This window comes from Amblyomma maculatum, chromosome 9, assembly GCF_055883805.1.
Source record: "Amblyomma maculatum isolate TAMU_Amacu chromosome 9, ASM5588380v1, whole genome shotgun sequence".
NCBI classification, from domain to species: domain Eukaryota; kingdom Metazoa; phylum Arthropoda; class Arachnida; order Ixodida; family Ixodidae; genus Amblyomma; species Amblyomma maculatum.
In genome coordinates, this window is record NC_139352.1 from 63,727,116 (window position 1) to 63,741,878 (window position 14,763).

Below are 14,763 nucleotides of genomic sequence, written 5' to 3' on the forward strand. Positions count from 1 at the left end.
AGGCTACCATAAAATAAAATTCCTCTGGAAATTCGCATACAACGCCTACCTGTTGTATGAAAAAACTTCAGCATGCTCCAAATTCCTAAAGGCAGCAGTTGTGTGCCGAATTTTTAGAAAAACAATGCTGCCGCTCAATATTTATTGCCTTCAGCTTTATAATGACCATCCAAGGAGTGACAGGCGTTATAATGTATGATGAGGCAATATAGAACTGGAGGAACGGCAAAGTAAAATGGAGACCTTGGTCCCAATTAAGCAAAGGTGTTATTTTATAGTTAACATATTAGGCTGTTGTGCGCTTGAACAAAATACTTCAACACTTTCTTCCGAGTCATTTTAGAGAAGTGAGCTTGAACCTTGATTACTTCGACTTCGGAATCCCGCGCTCTACATGTGCATTCGCAAAACAACTATGCGCTTCCTTTGTGTAAGTCTGCGCCAACAACGGTTTCCGAGGGAGACGAACGAACGCATACTCCTCACCGATTGATAGTGCATATGCCTTCGACTTCCGGTGATTAGTTTCTTTTTTCATTGTAAAACCTCTTTCTAGCCTAACGTAGTGGGTTTCACCAATTTCCGGATTCCGTTCTCCTAATCGGCGTAGCTGGGGCAACAATCAAGCCTAATACCTCTGTCACACGAGCAAATTTAATGTCATTCGTATCGAATGACATTAGCATCTAATGTCATTATTCCCGTGCTACACGAGAAAATTTAATGTCATTTGGTTCGAATGACATTCTTCATCGAATGAGTTTGGGGAACTCATTCGCATTCGATCGCGAACCGAATGTGTACTCTTGACGCCAGATACGCAGCAGAAACAAGTAACCCAACAACATATTCTGCGCACATTGAAATTTAAAAATTATATTTCTAAAGTTTTGTTTTAAAACATGTTAATTTAGGTGTAAAATTATTAACACTGCAGGCTTTCGCGGAACGGCATTACTCTCGGTCACAGCAGTGGTCCAGTCATGGCAGCGACTCACGATCATTTTGGGCTCTGTGTTCCTTGGTAGCCGCATCTCCCCGTATGTTTATCTCGGAACTAAGTTAAAGTTTTGACTGAGCGCCTCACAGTTTGGACGCCAATCGCATGCTCTACGTGTCTCCGTGCGTCTTCGCACTGTGTATCCGCGCTCCGCTGTGTTCAGCCATATTGTTTGTTTACATTTATCGGTTTGTGGGTGACTCGATACTTGGCTTGGATTTTTATGGCTACAGTGTTACCGCATAGTCAAAAGTAATGTTTTTCGTTTGAATTATCGTACAGAAATGTTTTGATCAGCTTTAAAATGTTACACAGTGATTTCAAACGCATTTTATGCGCACTGATGTTCCTTAAGTGCAGCATTTTTTTTACAGCTAATCGTAATTGCCACCATTTGCGAATGACATTATATTTTACCGTGTAGCACCGAAAGAAACCGAATGACATTCGATGCATCGAATGACATTCGATTCGAATGACATTAAATCTGCTTGTGTGACAGAGGTATAACTTAGCTATAAGGTTACCACAAGGCTTGCTACAAGAAACCATACCATAAGTACGATCCCCATCACAAAAGTAAAGATCGAAGGTCGTTTTGCCTCATTAAAACCTGCATAAAGCGCTGGCTAGAAATTGGTCTGGACGTGTCTGAACACAATGGCGTAATTCGCCCTTCCTGAGATGAATTGAGGTTGTTAGGTGCAGTTAATTCTCAGAACCTTAGCTAAGGATAACATTCCGCACTGTGGCATGCTGAATGCATATTGGCCGTAATGAAACCTTCATCAGCCTATTAAACATGATTAGTCTTAGTTAAGCCTTGAAACAGTTCGAGATACCGCACGTAAAATTTGCGCTTAGGTTTTTTTTTCTCGCTAAATTAGAAGCGCTCAGCCAGCGCTGCTTATAAAGGCCAACTGAAACGAGGTCTTACCTCTGGTGGTTAAAATGGTCCTCTTTAGCAATTGCAATTTCTGTTGCTGTCTGCCTTTAACTTGAATAAAAAGCAGTAAACATGCGCTTACCTGCCGTGATGTCTGGGTGAGTATGCTTGGCCATAGCTTCAATGGGTCGAATGTCGAAGGAGTCTTCTAGTGGGGGAAGTTGCCAAACGGTGAAAACTGCGGAAAACAACAATCGACAGTCATGGATACGTAATGAGTGAAAGCTCTTTGTACTATGAGAAACAGTTGAGGTTTAGCCTCACTCTTGAGGTTTAGCCTCATCAAGAGTGCTTATGAATATGTGTTCCTATAAGGTCATATTAAGCTATGGCTGATTTCTGACGCTGATTCGATGATCTGTACCCTGAGGGTATTATAAATAAATAAATAAATAAATAAATAAATAAATAAATAAATAAATAAATAAATAAATAAATAAATAAATAAATAAATAAATCTAATTTTAACGTTGTGTTTTACACCTTCAGCAATTAGAACGCTGATTTCGTGCATTTCGTGAGCTAACAAACATGCGGAGGCTGTTTACTGCTTCAACTACAGAGAACAAGACAGAGTATTTGCACCTGTGGAATGTGAATTTCTAACGCCGATGAATGAAGCGAACAAAATAATTCCTCGGCGTTCGCAAGCTTCTTTTCCCGACTGCGTAAGGCACCGTCCTGCAGAAAATATGGCGTCGACGTTGTGACCGAAAACTCACAGCCATATCTCTGGCTGCTGGTAATTGGCTATTCACATGGCCGTTCGATAGCCGGTGACGTCACGAGACCGCGTGAGATGACCGATTTCTCGGGCGGTGCTGAAACGGCCTTCATCTTTTAGACGGGAGATCTCTGCACGGCCTTGATATTCCGATTTAGACACTCTATTCTAAGGTCACGCCGGCACGTTCACATATGGCTGGATTAAAACAAGGTTTTTTAGGTATGTCCGCTGCGGTCTCTCATATAATTTGCTATCTTGCGAGAGACCTCGCCGGGCATACCTAAAAAGCCTCGCACTGAATTTTTATCTGTTGTAGTATAGTGCCTAGAATATTCTAGGCACTATAGTTGTAGGCCGTCATTGCACCCGCCATCGCTTCGGTATTGGTGGACGACTGCTGTTGCGGCGCGCGTCTTTCTCTCCCTCTTCGTTTTTCTTCTCTACTTACACTCTTCTGTCCGCACGAAGCAGCGGAGGTGGCTCAGCTACAGAGCCAGTAGCAGGCCCGCGCATTTTCTTTTCTTGCCACAACAACAACAGCTATCTTGCGACTGTATGCTAATGATTATATTTGTGAAATGTATAGGCAGAAATTATCATATTTTTGCGGATATCAGCAACCCCCCATTATAAGTACCCTCTCCCTTCGCCCTATTCTCGCATTTTTTTTAAAAAAGAAGTTTGCGTACGAATGTAAGCAACCCGTTTTTTAAAAGCGCGAATCAAAAGTTGCCAAGCATCAAGCTTTCTCAATCTGTCGTAGAGCCGGAAATGCCAGCTGTGGCATGTCCACATGAATGAAGTTCCTTTGTGCTTGATCTCTGGCTTCGTGTATTGCTTTGTTCAGACACCAGAGAAACAAGTGTGACAGATACTGCGAATTCTTCTTACTGGGAACCAATTAAGATTATAATTATTATTATTAGAGGAGACCACCACCCGCGTGACGTCTGAAGAAGGTTAGAAATATTGGATGGGATTTAGGACAACAAGGAAATGGGTGTAAGGACAGGCACACGAATGCCCGAATGGCAAGAGGAAAAAATATGTCTGGTCAAGTCATGGGACGCAGCAATCTTCTAGAGCACTATAGACGCAGCGGCAATGTATTCAGGCCAGCTGGTGTCTAATGGTCAATTGCCGAATGCGGCACACCCGCCGCCCTAAAATCTTTTGAGCATATTTCGCTGTACTCGAGTACATTCCTCTAGGGGCGGAGCTGGGAAACTGTTATAATAACGTTGCTACATGAGCTACAATGTCGTCGAGACCATCCTGCCGGCACTTCAGGGCTAGCGGCGCCCCAGATGGAAGCGCCGATTTTCCCCAAGCGGCAGGAACGCGCAGCAGGCCTCGCTTGAGAATGGTTGCGGCGGCGCGGTCTTTACACCTCATACCCTAGCCACCCAAGCTGTGCAGTATAAACTTCGTCGTCTTCGAAAAACTCGCGTGCTGAGCAGTGAACATCTTACCTGCGCCGCTCGTCGTTTAACCAAGGCAAATACGTCACAGACATAAACGATCTCGCTAAAGACAGAGACCGCAGCCGTGCTAGAAGTGCAGTCGAGACCACCGAACAACGAGAAGGTGCACATTAGCCCGTTGCCGAGAAGGTTACCGAGCGCTGAAGCGAGTCAAGATAGGGAGTATGAGCCTTTCTTTTTCACAAATTGGGCGGAGTGTCGAGACTACCAATACTGAACTCGACTACGACGGCTGCACTCTCGAGTGCGAGAGACGTAATATTGACCAGTGCGCAGTGCGATATCAGTGCACGTTAAAAATGTTCGAGTGGCCTAATTAATGTCGATGTCTTATACTTGTGGTTAAATTGCAGAGAGATGGTTTGTACTATGTTCTGTACAGACGTGACCTGGCGACTAGTGATCCTCATCTTTTTCATTTGAAGAGTCACCGTGAGCCGAAATGGTTTGTCGATCCGCACGAGTGTACTCAAAAATTCGCGCCATGGTTTGCACGGTACGCCGAAGACTTTTGTGACCGCATAACCGGCTAGTACCCAGTACAGATGTTTAGACATCAGCAGGAAATATTTAGAAAAATGTACAAATGCATACATTTGTCTTCGAGATATAAGTTGGTAAATAGAAATTCTGCACTATTGTAATGTGCTTTCTGACATACCTCGTGCTTCATCCCAAATGCGCGTATTTCTAGCAAGGCAAGTCAAAACTCACAGGTAGCGTAATAGATATGAAAGCGCTCGGATAAATGGGAGCGTATGTCCCGTCCACTTCTCTAGTCCTTGTCTGTCCGAGCGTTTTCAAATTTGTGATGCTACGTAGACTGGCCCAGAAAAGAACTTAGTTAAACTCATAGGTAGGATGGAATGAGGGAGGTGGAGGCGAGACGCTGCCATATGCGAGCAAATTACAGAAGTGCGCTTACATGCTTCGTCGTAAGTACGTATTGTCTTTGCGAGTTCTTTGTGCGTCTCCTCCTTAGGCTCATAGTCGGGGTAGTAGAGAAGCTGGTCGGAGATATAGGTGAGGACTCTCGAGGCTTCTCTCTGGAGCAGTTGGACACGTTTCTTTTCCCATGCTTGTTGGAAGTCGGTTACCTTGAACTGTAGAGACGGTGAGAATCAAAATGAAGACATGCCGTCAGTTCAGATGGGATCCCGCTGCCCATAACTGTACTCAACCTCGCACACAAACCTGGTGCAATCGGGCAAGGAAAATGTTTTGAGGAATTTCCTCATATTCGTACTCACTAAACAGACTCGTGCTTCCGTAATTGTTGTGCTATATATCGACACACACACACACACACACACACACACACACACACACACACACACACACACACACACACACACACACACACACACACACACACACACACACACACACACACACACACACACACACACACACACACACACACACACACACACACACACACACACACACACACACACACACACACACACACACACACACACACACACACACACACACACACACACACACACACACACACACACACACACACACACACACACACACACACACACACACACACACACACACACACACACACACACACACACACACACACACACACACACACACACACACACACACACACACACACACACACACACACACACACACACACATCAGTATTTCAGTGTAGTACCATAGAATTATATATATTAATCAATGCAGTATGTCGATACATTTTAATATTTTCAATGTTTGGCTACGGGCTTAGCACTTGACATGTGATCGACAGAAGGGGCGTACCGAAAGCAAATATAAACTTCCCTCGTCAGACAGTAATTAGTATTTTTTTTTTCCGTAGAGTTGTAAAGAAAAGAATTATTCACGGAGCACGTTCAAATGTCCCCCCCCCCCCCCCCCCCCCCGACTCCAATGACGGCCAGAATAAGAACTCACGCATTAAGGGTATCTGCAAACACCCTGCGGGATTTATGCATCTCATATAAATCTAGAAAAAAGGTCAGCGGGGCCACGTCACCTGCTGTAGTCTTTTAATAAGTTACTGTCATACATCAAGTTGAAGCTATCTGGATAAAAAGAAGCGTTAAAACGTTTTTACTTAAATGATTGTGCTTTAACTCCATGACCTTAACTTGCTGTTTAACCCGGGAGCGTCTTCACGCCTGGCGCAGACCCTTCACCAAATTATCCAACCTATACACCTAGCGTGTTATGCTGTGAAGCCGATTTTTATCACTATAGTCATTATTCAAGAAAATCGTTTCGAGTATTTCAAATACGAAATAACAAAGTGTTTCCAGCATCACGGACAGCTTTTCTTCCTTAATGAAAGCTTTAGTTAGCTGCCCGCTACAAACTGCACAGCTCTAGTGCTCTACAGTATAACTTTTGAGGCTTCAACATTTTCATGCCTCAATCCTTTTCAACTGGATCAAATGTTTCACAGCGCGCTGTATCCAGTGGACACACAGCCGCACTTTTGCAGTGACTAGAATTGTTCGTTGAGGAGCTTGGACTATTCATTGCAGTGGAAGTAGCTGAGCTGTGGCTTACAGAAAACATAACTTGAGCATTGCTCAAAAGCCATTAGAGTAAATTAGAGTCATTGAGAGAGAATATCAGTAAGTTTAATGAATAGTGAATATAGGTGACGTTTTAACTTCAGAGCTATCTAAACGTTGTAGCATTAGCTTAGTATGCTTGTAACGTATGTCTATTTCAATCCACTCAGTCGGACGTTTGGTAGTTGAAAAGTCGACCAATAACAAACTCAATGGCTGAGTGAATTGCACTTAAATAGAGCGCGGCTATAGCACAGAATTGGACTGATGGTCTTTCATAGGAACGAGCTAGATAGACCAGTACTTGCCGAATTGATTACCTCTTGTGCACGGTGCGGGAGAGGCCGAAAGGCAGATGTCACGAATTGAACAAGCATCTTTACGTGACAATGTTGATAAAAGATGCGCGCAATAGCTTTTCTGAGCGTCAACCTCTTATCTTATAGCCATGTCTTTAAAAAGGTTTCAGTACAAAACATTGCGTTCTCAAAATACAGTCCAGTAAACAGAAAGCACATTGGATCAAGCACTCTGCTTTAGATTGTACGCAGTTACTCAGTTACTCCAAGTGCCGTGCGGCATGTCAAATGTTTAATTGAAGCCTGTCTCTCATTTATTGGTGCCCTGACGATGAAAACCACAAACCTCTGTCATAAACTTGAACACGAAAGTTTTGATGCCTTTTATGAAGGCTAGTACGAGCGCCCTGAATTGGCTTTGTGAAAACATCAAATAAGAACAATACAGAGATCCTTCCTTTGAATTTTTTGTGTCCTTTCTTTCGCCCTATTCATAGTTTTCGTGCCGACTTGACTAGATGCGATACCGACAAGTTCCGCTGCGTCTTCTTCCGATTTGATGTCGCCTACGAAATAACCAGTTTTAATAATAAACTTTTGTCATAAACAAGAGCTAGACCCTGCGTTTCTTGAGGGCTTCCTGTATCGAATCGAAAATATTTGTTCAACCAGTCTTATAATATTCGAATGCGTACACGTGATGATAAATTCTGTGAACTTTCCATGCGTGTAATGAACAGTGGAGTGCACTTTTCAACTGAATTAATGGAAACAATTCTGTGAATCCTTTATCGTTCTAAGAGAGACTACTTGACACCGACAATTTGCAGAGCACAATACTAGATGCATTCCGATCTGCGGCCACGCAGTCCATTTTCTTGGTTCGAGGCTACATTAAAAGTCGATAAAGGCCCTCATTAAAAATTATTAAAACATAACTATGCACTCACCTCCATGGCCCGCTTTTCGTCTCTGAAGAGGTCATCGGAGAGCTTGAACTCAAATAGGGCAGGAAAACCAACCTCGAATGACAGGCGCGCCACTACGGAGATGGGGTCGACATTACGGGAAGCAGCCAAGTTGAGAAGATCCAGGTTCAGGCTCACCATCAACGATTTGAGCTGCTCGCGCTGCGTAGATTCAACGCGTCTCGGTTATGTATGGCAATATCGATGCCACAGCCTTGAAAAAAGAAACTACAACATAATGAAAGCACAGTGGATATCCGAAATTCAGAATGTTCCTCATCTTTTGCATATATATGGTGCATGCAAAGTGCTTGTCATATGACGTCACAAAAAAGAAACACGAGAGCCTTTAAAAGTACAGACCACATGCTTGCAGTCGGTGTTCATAGCTGAAGAGGTGCTAGATATGAATATATGAGACGTTAAAGAACCATGCAGCTGCGGCATTGTAAGCCTGCAGACTGGTACTGTTTTTTTTTTTTTTTGAAGTTTAGTGCGTTGTCATGCCTTTAGGCACAACAGTGAAACATATAAAGACGTAATTACTAAGATGAAACTGAGGTTTTGCATCGTACACTAATTAGTAAGCACTGTATGCTGGCCTCTGCAAGGTTTGTATTCGTCGGGAACTCTACAATGAAGTGCTAATGAAAACACAGTGCATGGTTTCAACTTCCATAAACGAGGTTTCTCGTTTTTAGCATGCATATCGTTCGGACCCTATAAACCAAAACAAGTCATCCCGGCGGAAACTATCTTGATGGAACGATTAAGCAATACAGGGCGGAAGGAAACGGTCACCTGTCCTTTCAGACTAAAGTATTACGCAACCACGCGTACAGGCAGGCCCACGGGGATGTATGAAGACCACTGTCACTGTCACATTTTAGCAACGCAATATATGAAATCATACTTCAGCGCTTTCAGAGTCGCCGGTAAAATTCTATAGGATTAGTTTATGGGACAGCAGTTCACCTGTGCAGTGCCACTGTATACCTGGCGCATTAATGCAAGCGGAGGCAGCTCGCACGTCTCTTCATACGCCGACTATGTCAGTGATTGTAACAGCTAAGTGCCAAGAGGTACTTTCTTGCCATAAAGTCGCATATCGTCACATTTTGTGCCGACTACACTTAATTCCATGAACGATAGGAAAGAGATGTACTCAGGTCCACGACTTTGGCCACCTGGCAACCCTTGGGAAAAAGCACAGGTATATACTTTCCCAGTGCAGATGCACCTCACGCAAACAGTGTTATCGTTCCTATCAGTGCCCGAACAGTAATTGAAACATGGCTGCCTGTAGCTAACATCAACGCTCTTATCTAAATCACCTCGTTTAGGTCCGCGTTGACGAATTTGAAGCAGGCCTGGTAGAGAGCGGCGGCTTTCTGGAAGGCGTTCTGGTTGTATGCCGGTACCCTTGCAGTGCTGAGGGCGGAAATTGTGGCATTGCGTATCGTCTCCTCAATCTGCAAAGTGACAGAGCTTATGATTGAATTTGAAGGCAGAAATGTATCCAGTCGTGTTTAGAACAGTGATTGGTTGCAGACTGTATAAAGCAAGCCCAAACAATTGACATGTATACATTTCATATTAATTGAAGATTTGAAATTGCGATGTTTCTTGGCTGAATACAATCTCAGAAACTACGCAAAAAGCATATCAATTACTTGTGCGTAGGGGCCGTCCCGGTGAGCCCAGTAGTTCCCGCAAACGTAGTCGTAAAAATCGTGGCATGGGTCTGCAGCGAAGTTGATGGTCGATTTCAAATAGTCGCTTTGGTTGTGGCACTGCTCTGTAGTGCATGGCCTCGGCGGTTCTTCCGGTACGTCTTGTGCCACCTTTAACAGCCTGGCTTTTCGGGTTGTCAGCTTCTTGGAGGGTCGGGGCGTCACCGGACGTGTTATCTTTGAAGAGCTACTCGAAGTTGACGTCACCGTTGCAACGCCGACCTTTCCTGCTGCTACTGGTTGGACAGGAATCTCGATGTCACTGAGACCACGAGTATCACCAGAGTCTTCAAGACCGCTACTGTCCTGATGATTGTGGCTAGGCTGGCCTATATGGCCCTGGGAAGAAAAGAAATTCCTTAATGTGAGCGGTTTGTGATGGATATCTTTCGAAACTTTCTTTGTTGCAGCGTTTGTAAAAGACGACCCAGCGAACCACTCTTTTAGCTTCTCCTGTCAGAAAATAAAGGCCTTCTACGTTGAACTGCGGAATATCTTTCCTAGACAGTGGTTTCTCAAGCCATGTGTACCTTTGTTCCCATAATTCTAACTTAGTGATGCAAAGCCACAGTACGTTGGAAGGCCCATTATTACGCGCTAAAAGTTATCTTTTAATGACGCTCGCTCAACCCAACGTCACATTTAGTTTTTGACTACAACACTGCATCAAATCTGCGAAGACGCCTCGCAGTTTTCCACAACAAGAGATGAATTTCGGCTCTTTTATTATGGCGACCACGTCTGCACGGTGTGCGCGCTTTAGACGTTGGACAGTTTACAGTGTCAGTGCGTTTATTGGAACTATACCAGCTGAGGAAAAGAAGAAGGTGGCAGAAATTCGCATCCCCTGCTCTAAAGCCCGGAGTAAATGCGGCGTTTTTTACACGATTTTCGCGCGTCGAAAAGTGCCGCGCGAACGCGAAGTAAAGCTTGGCTGCGGTGGCTAACTAAGACACCCGGTTACCAAGTCAGAGTGTGTGCGGGTTCGAACTCTAGACCGCTGACGGCTGCGCTTTGGAGACGAAACGGAGAGGCGTCCGTCTGCTGGGCGATGTCAGGGCACATTAAAGATCCCCAGGTGGTCTAAATTACTCAGAAGCCCTTTACTAGGACACCCCTTTCTCTTTCCGTTTTCACTTCTACTTTCCTTTCTTCCTTTACGGCGCTGGTCAGATGCGCATGGAAAATGCGACCATTGCTTGGTTCAAAGCTGCGTAGGCATTGTTAAGCATGGGAATGGTTTTTCGTGGGAAATGTGGAAGTTGAACAAGCTACTTGAGGATGAATTGTACAGTCGAGCAGTAAGAGAAGAAATAGCAGAAATAGACCCACGAAAAAACATGAAGGTTTGGCAACAGTGGGAGGTCTGTAAGGAAGCCTTTAAATTAAAAAGCAATTTAAAGATCTGCTATTATAAGTCACGAAGAGAAACGAAGTGAAGTGCAGTTAAGGACACTGCTTCATAAAAGGGTAAAACAGGAAAGCCGAGCGCCGGGTGAATGGATGGAGGACATAAGTAAAAGCAATTTAAAGATCTATTATAAGTCACGAAGAGAAACAAAGTGAAGTGCAGTTAAGGACACTGCTTCATAAAAGGGTAAAACAGGAAAGCCGAGCGCCGGGTGAATGGATGGAGGACATAAGTAAAAGCAATTTAAAGATCTATTATAAGTCACGAAGAGAAACAAAGTGAAGTGCAGTTAAGGACACTGCTTCATAAAAGGGTAAAACAGGAAAGCCGAGCACCGGGTGAATGGATGGAGGACATAAGTAAAAGCAATTTAAAGATCTATTATAAGTCACGAAGAGAAACAAAGTGAAGTGCAGTTAAGGACACTGCTTCATAAAAGGGTAAAACAGGAAAGCCGAGCGCCGGGTGAATGGATGGAGGACATAAGTAAAAGCAATTTAAAGATCTATTATAAGTCACGAAGAGAAACAAAGTGAAGTGCAGTTAAGGACACTGCTTCATAAAAGGGTAAAACAGGAAAGCCGAGCGCCGGGTGAATGGATGGAGGACATAAGTAAAAGCAATTTAAAGATCTATTATAAGTCACGAAGAGAAACAAAGTGAAGTGCAGTTAAGGACACTGCTTCATAAAAGGGTAAAACAGGAAAGCCGAGCACCGGGTGAATGGATGGAGGACATAAGTAAAAGCAATTTAAAGATCTATTATAAGTCACGAAGAGAAACAAAGTGAAGTGCAGTTAAGGACACTGCTTCATAAAAGGGTAAAACAGGAAAGCCGAGCACCGGGTGAATGGATGGAGGACATAAGTAAAAGCAATTTAAAGATCTATTATAAGTCACGAAGAGAAACAAAGTGAAGTGCAGTTAAGGACACTGCTTCATAAAAGGGTAAAACAGGAAAGCCGAGCGCCGGGTGAATGGATGGAGGACATAAGTAAAAGCAATTTAAAGATCTATTATAAGTCACGAAGAGAAACAAAGTGAAGTGCAGTTAAGGACACTGCTTCATAAAAGGGTAAAACAGGAAAGCCGAGCACCGGGTGAATGGATGGAGGACATAAGTAAAAGCAATTTAAAGATCTATTATAAGTCACGAAGAGAAACAAAGTGAAGTGCAGTTAAGGACACTGCTTCATAAAAGGGTAAAACAGGAAAGCCGAGCACCGGGTGAATGGATGGAGGACATAAGTAAAAGCAATTTAAAGATCTATTATAAGTCACGAAGAGAAACAAAGTGAAGTGCAGTTAAGGACACTGCTTCATAAAAGGGTAAAACAGGAAAGCCGAGCGCCGGGTGAATGGATGGAGGACATAAGTAAAAGCAATTTAAAGATCTATTATAAGTCACGAAGAGAAACAAAGTGAAGTGCAGTTAAGGACACTGCTTCATAAAAGGGTAAAACAGGAAAGCCGAGCGCCGGGTGAATGGATGGAGGACATAAGTAAAAGCAATTTAAAGATCTATTATAAGTCACGAAGAGAAACAAAGTGAAGTGCAGTTAAGGACACTGCTTCATAAAAGGGTAAAACAGGAAAGCCGAGCGCCGGGTGAATGGATGGAGGACATAAGTAAAAGCAATTTAAAGATCTATTATAAGTCACGAAGAGAAACAAAGTGAAGTGCAGTTAAGGACACTGCTTCATAAAAGGGTAAAACAGGAAAGCCGAGCACCGGGTGAATGGATGGAGGACATAAGTAAAAGCAATTTAAAGATCTATTATAAGTCACGAAGAGAAACAAAGTGAAGTGCAGTTAAGGACACTGCTTCATAAAAGGGTAAAACAGGAAAGCCGAGCGCCGGGTGAATGGATGGAGGACATAAGTAAAAGCAATTTAAAGATCTATTATAAGTCACGAAGAGAAACAAAGTGAAGTGCAGTTAAGGACACTGCTTCATAAAAGGGTAAAACAGGAAAGCCGAGCGCCGGGTGAATGGATGGAGGACATAAGTAAAAGCAATTTAAAGATCTATTATAAGTCACGAAGAGAAACAAAGTGAAGTGCAGTTAAGGACACTGCTTCATAAAAGGGTAAAACAGGAAAGCCGAGCACCGGGTGAATGGATGGAGGACATAAGTAAAAGCAATTTAAAGATCTATTATAAGTCACGAAGAGAAACAAAGTGAAGTGCAGTTAAGGACACTGCTTCATAAAAGGGTAAAACAGGAAAGCCGAGCGCCGGGTGAATGGATGGAGGACATAAGTAAAAGCAATTTAAAGATCTATTATAAGTCACGAAGAGAAACAAAGTGAAGTGCAGTTAAGGACACTGCTTCATAAAAGGGTAAAACAGGAAAGCCGAGCGCCGGGTGAATGGATGGAGGACATAAGTAAAAGCAATTTAAAGATCTATTATAAGTCACGAAGAGAAACAAAGTGAAGTGCAGTTAAGGACACTGCTTCATAAAAGGGTAAAACAGGAAAGCCGAGCGCCGGGTGAATGGATGGAGGACATAAGTAAAAGCAATTTAAAGATCTATTATAAGTCACGAAGAGAAACAAAGTGAAGTGCAGTTAAGGACACTGCTTCATAAAAGGGTAAAACAGGAAAGCCGAGCGCCGGGTGAATGGATGGAGGACATAAGTAAAAGCAATTTAAAGATCTATTATAAGTCACGAAGAGAAACAAAGTGAAGTGCAGTTAAGGACACTGCTTCATAAAAGGGTAAAACAGGAAAGCCGAGCACCGGGTGAATGGATGGAGGACATAAGTAAAAGCAATTTAAAGATCTATTATAAGTCACGAAGAGAAACGAAGTGAAGTGCAGTTAAGGACACTGCTTCATAAAATGGTAAAACAGGAAAGCCGAGCGCCGGGTGAATGGATGGAGGACATAAGTAAAAGCAATTTAAAGATCTATTATAAGTCACGAAGAGAAACAAAGTGAAGTGCAGTTAAGGACACTGCTTCATAAAAGGGTAAAACAGGAAAGCCGAGCACCGGGTGAATGGATGGAGGACATAAGTAAAAGCAATTTAAAGATCTATTATAAGTCACGAAGAGAAACGAAGTGAAGTGCAGTTAAGGACACTGCTTCATAAAATGGTAAAACAGGAAAGCCGAGCGCCGGGTGAATGGATGGAGGACATAAGTAAAAGCAATTTAAAGATCTATTATAAGTCACGAAGAGAAACAAAGAAGTGCAGGTAAGGACACTGCTTCATAAAATGGTAAAACAGGAAAGCCGAGCACCGGGTGAATGGATGGAGGACATAAGTAAAAGCAATTTAAAGATCTATTATAAGTCACGAAGAGAAACAAAGAAGTGCAGGTAAGGACACTGCTTCATAAAATGGTAAAACAGGAAAGCCGAGCACCGGGTGAATGGATGGAGGACATAAGTAAAAGCAATTTAAAGATCTATTATAAGTCACGAAGAGAAACAAAGAAGTGCAGTTAAGGACACTGCTTCATAAAATGGTAAAACAGGAAAGCCGAGCACCGGGTGAATGGATGGAGGACATAAGTAAAAGCAATTTAAAGATCTATTATAAGTCACGAAGAGAAACAAAGAAGTGCAGGTAAGGACACTGCTTCATAAAATGGTAAAACAGGAAAGCCGAGCACCG

General features: G+C 43.1%; 1 protein-coding gene across 1 annotated transcript in view; it reads right to left on the reverse strand.

The window, feature by feature from the left end:
• Positions 1 to 14,763, reverse strand: part of LOC146179215 (neprilysin-1-like) — a 45,948-nt gene that overhangs the window by 15,714 nt on the left and 15,471 nt on the right. Inside the window, exons 2-6 of the mRNA XM_084580146.1 lie at positions 9,662 to 10,060; positions 9,323 to 9,460; positions 7,971 to 8,150; positions 5,083 to 5,260; positions 2,029 to 2,124 (exon numbers count right to left, since the gene is read on the reverse strand). Coding sequence (XP_084436272.1) covers positions 2,029 to 2,124; positions 5,083 to 5,260; positions 7,971 to 8,150; positions 9,323 to 9,460; positions 9,662 to 10,060 — 991 coding nt within the window. The remainder of the gene's footprint in view (positions 1 to 2,028; positions 2,125 to 5,082; positions 5,261 to 7,970; positions 8,151 to 9,322; positions 9,461 to 9,661; positions 10,061 to 14,763) is intronic.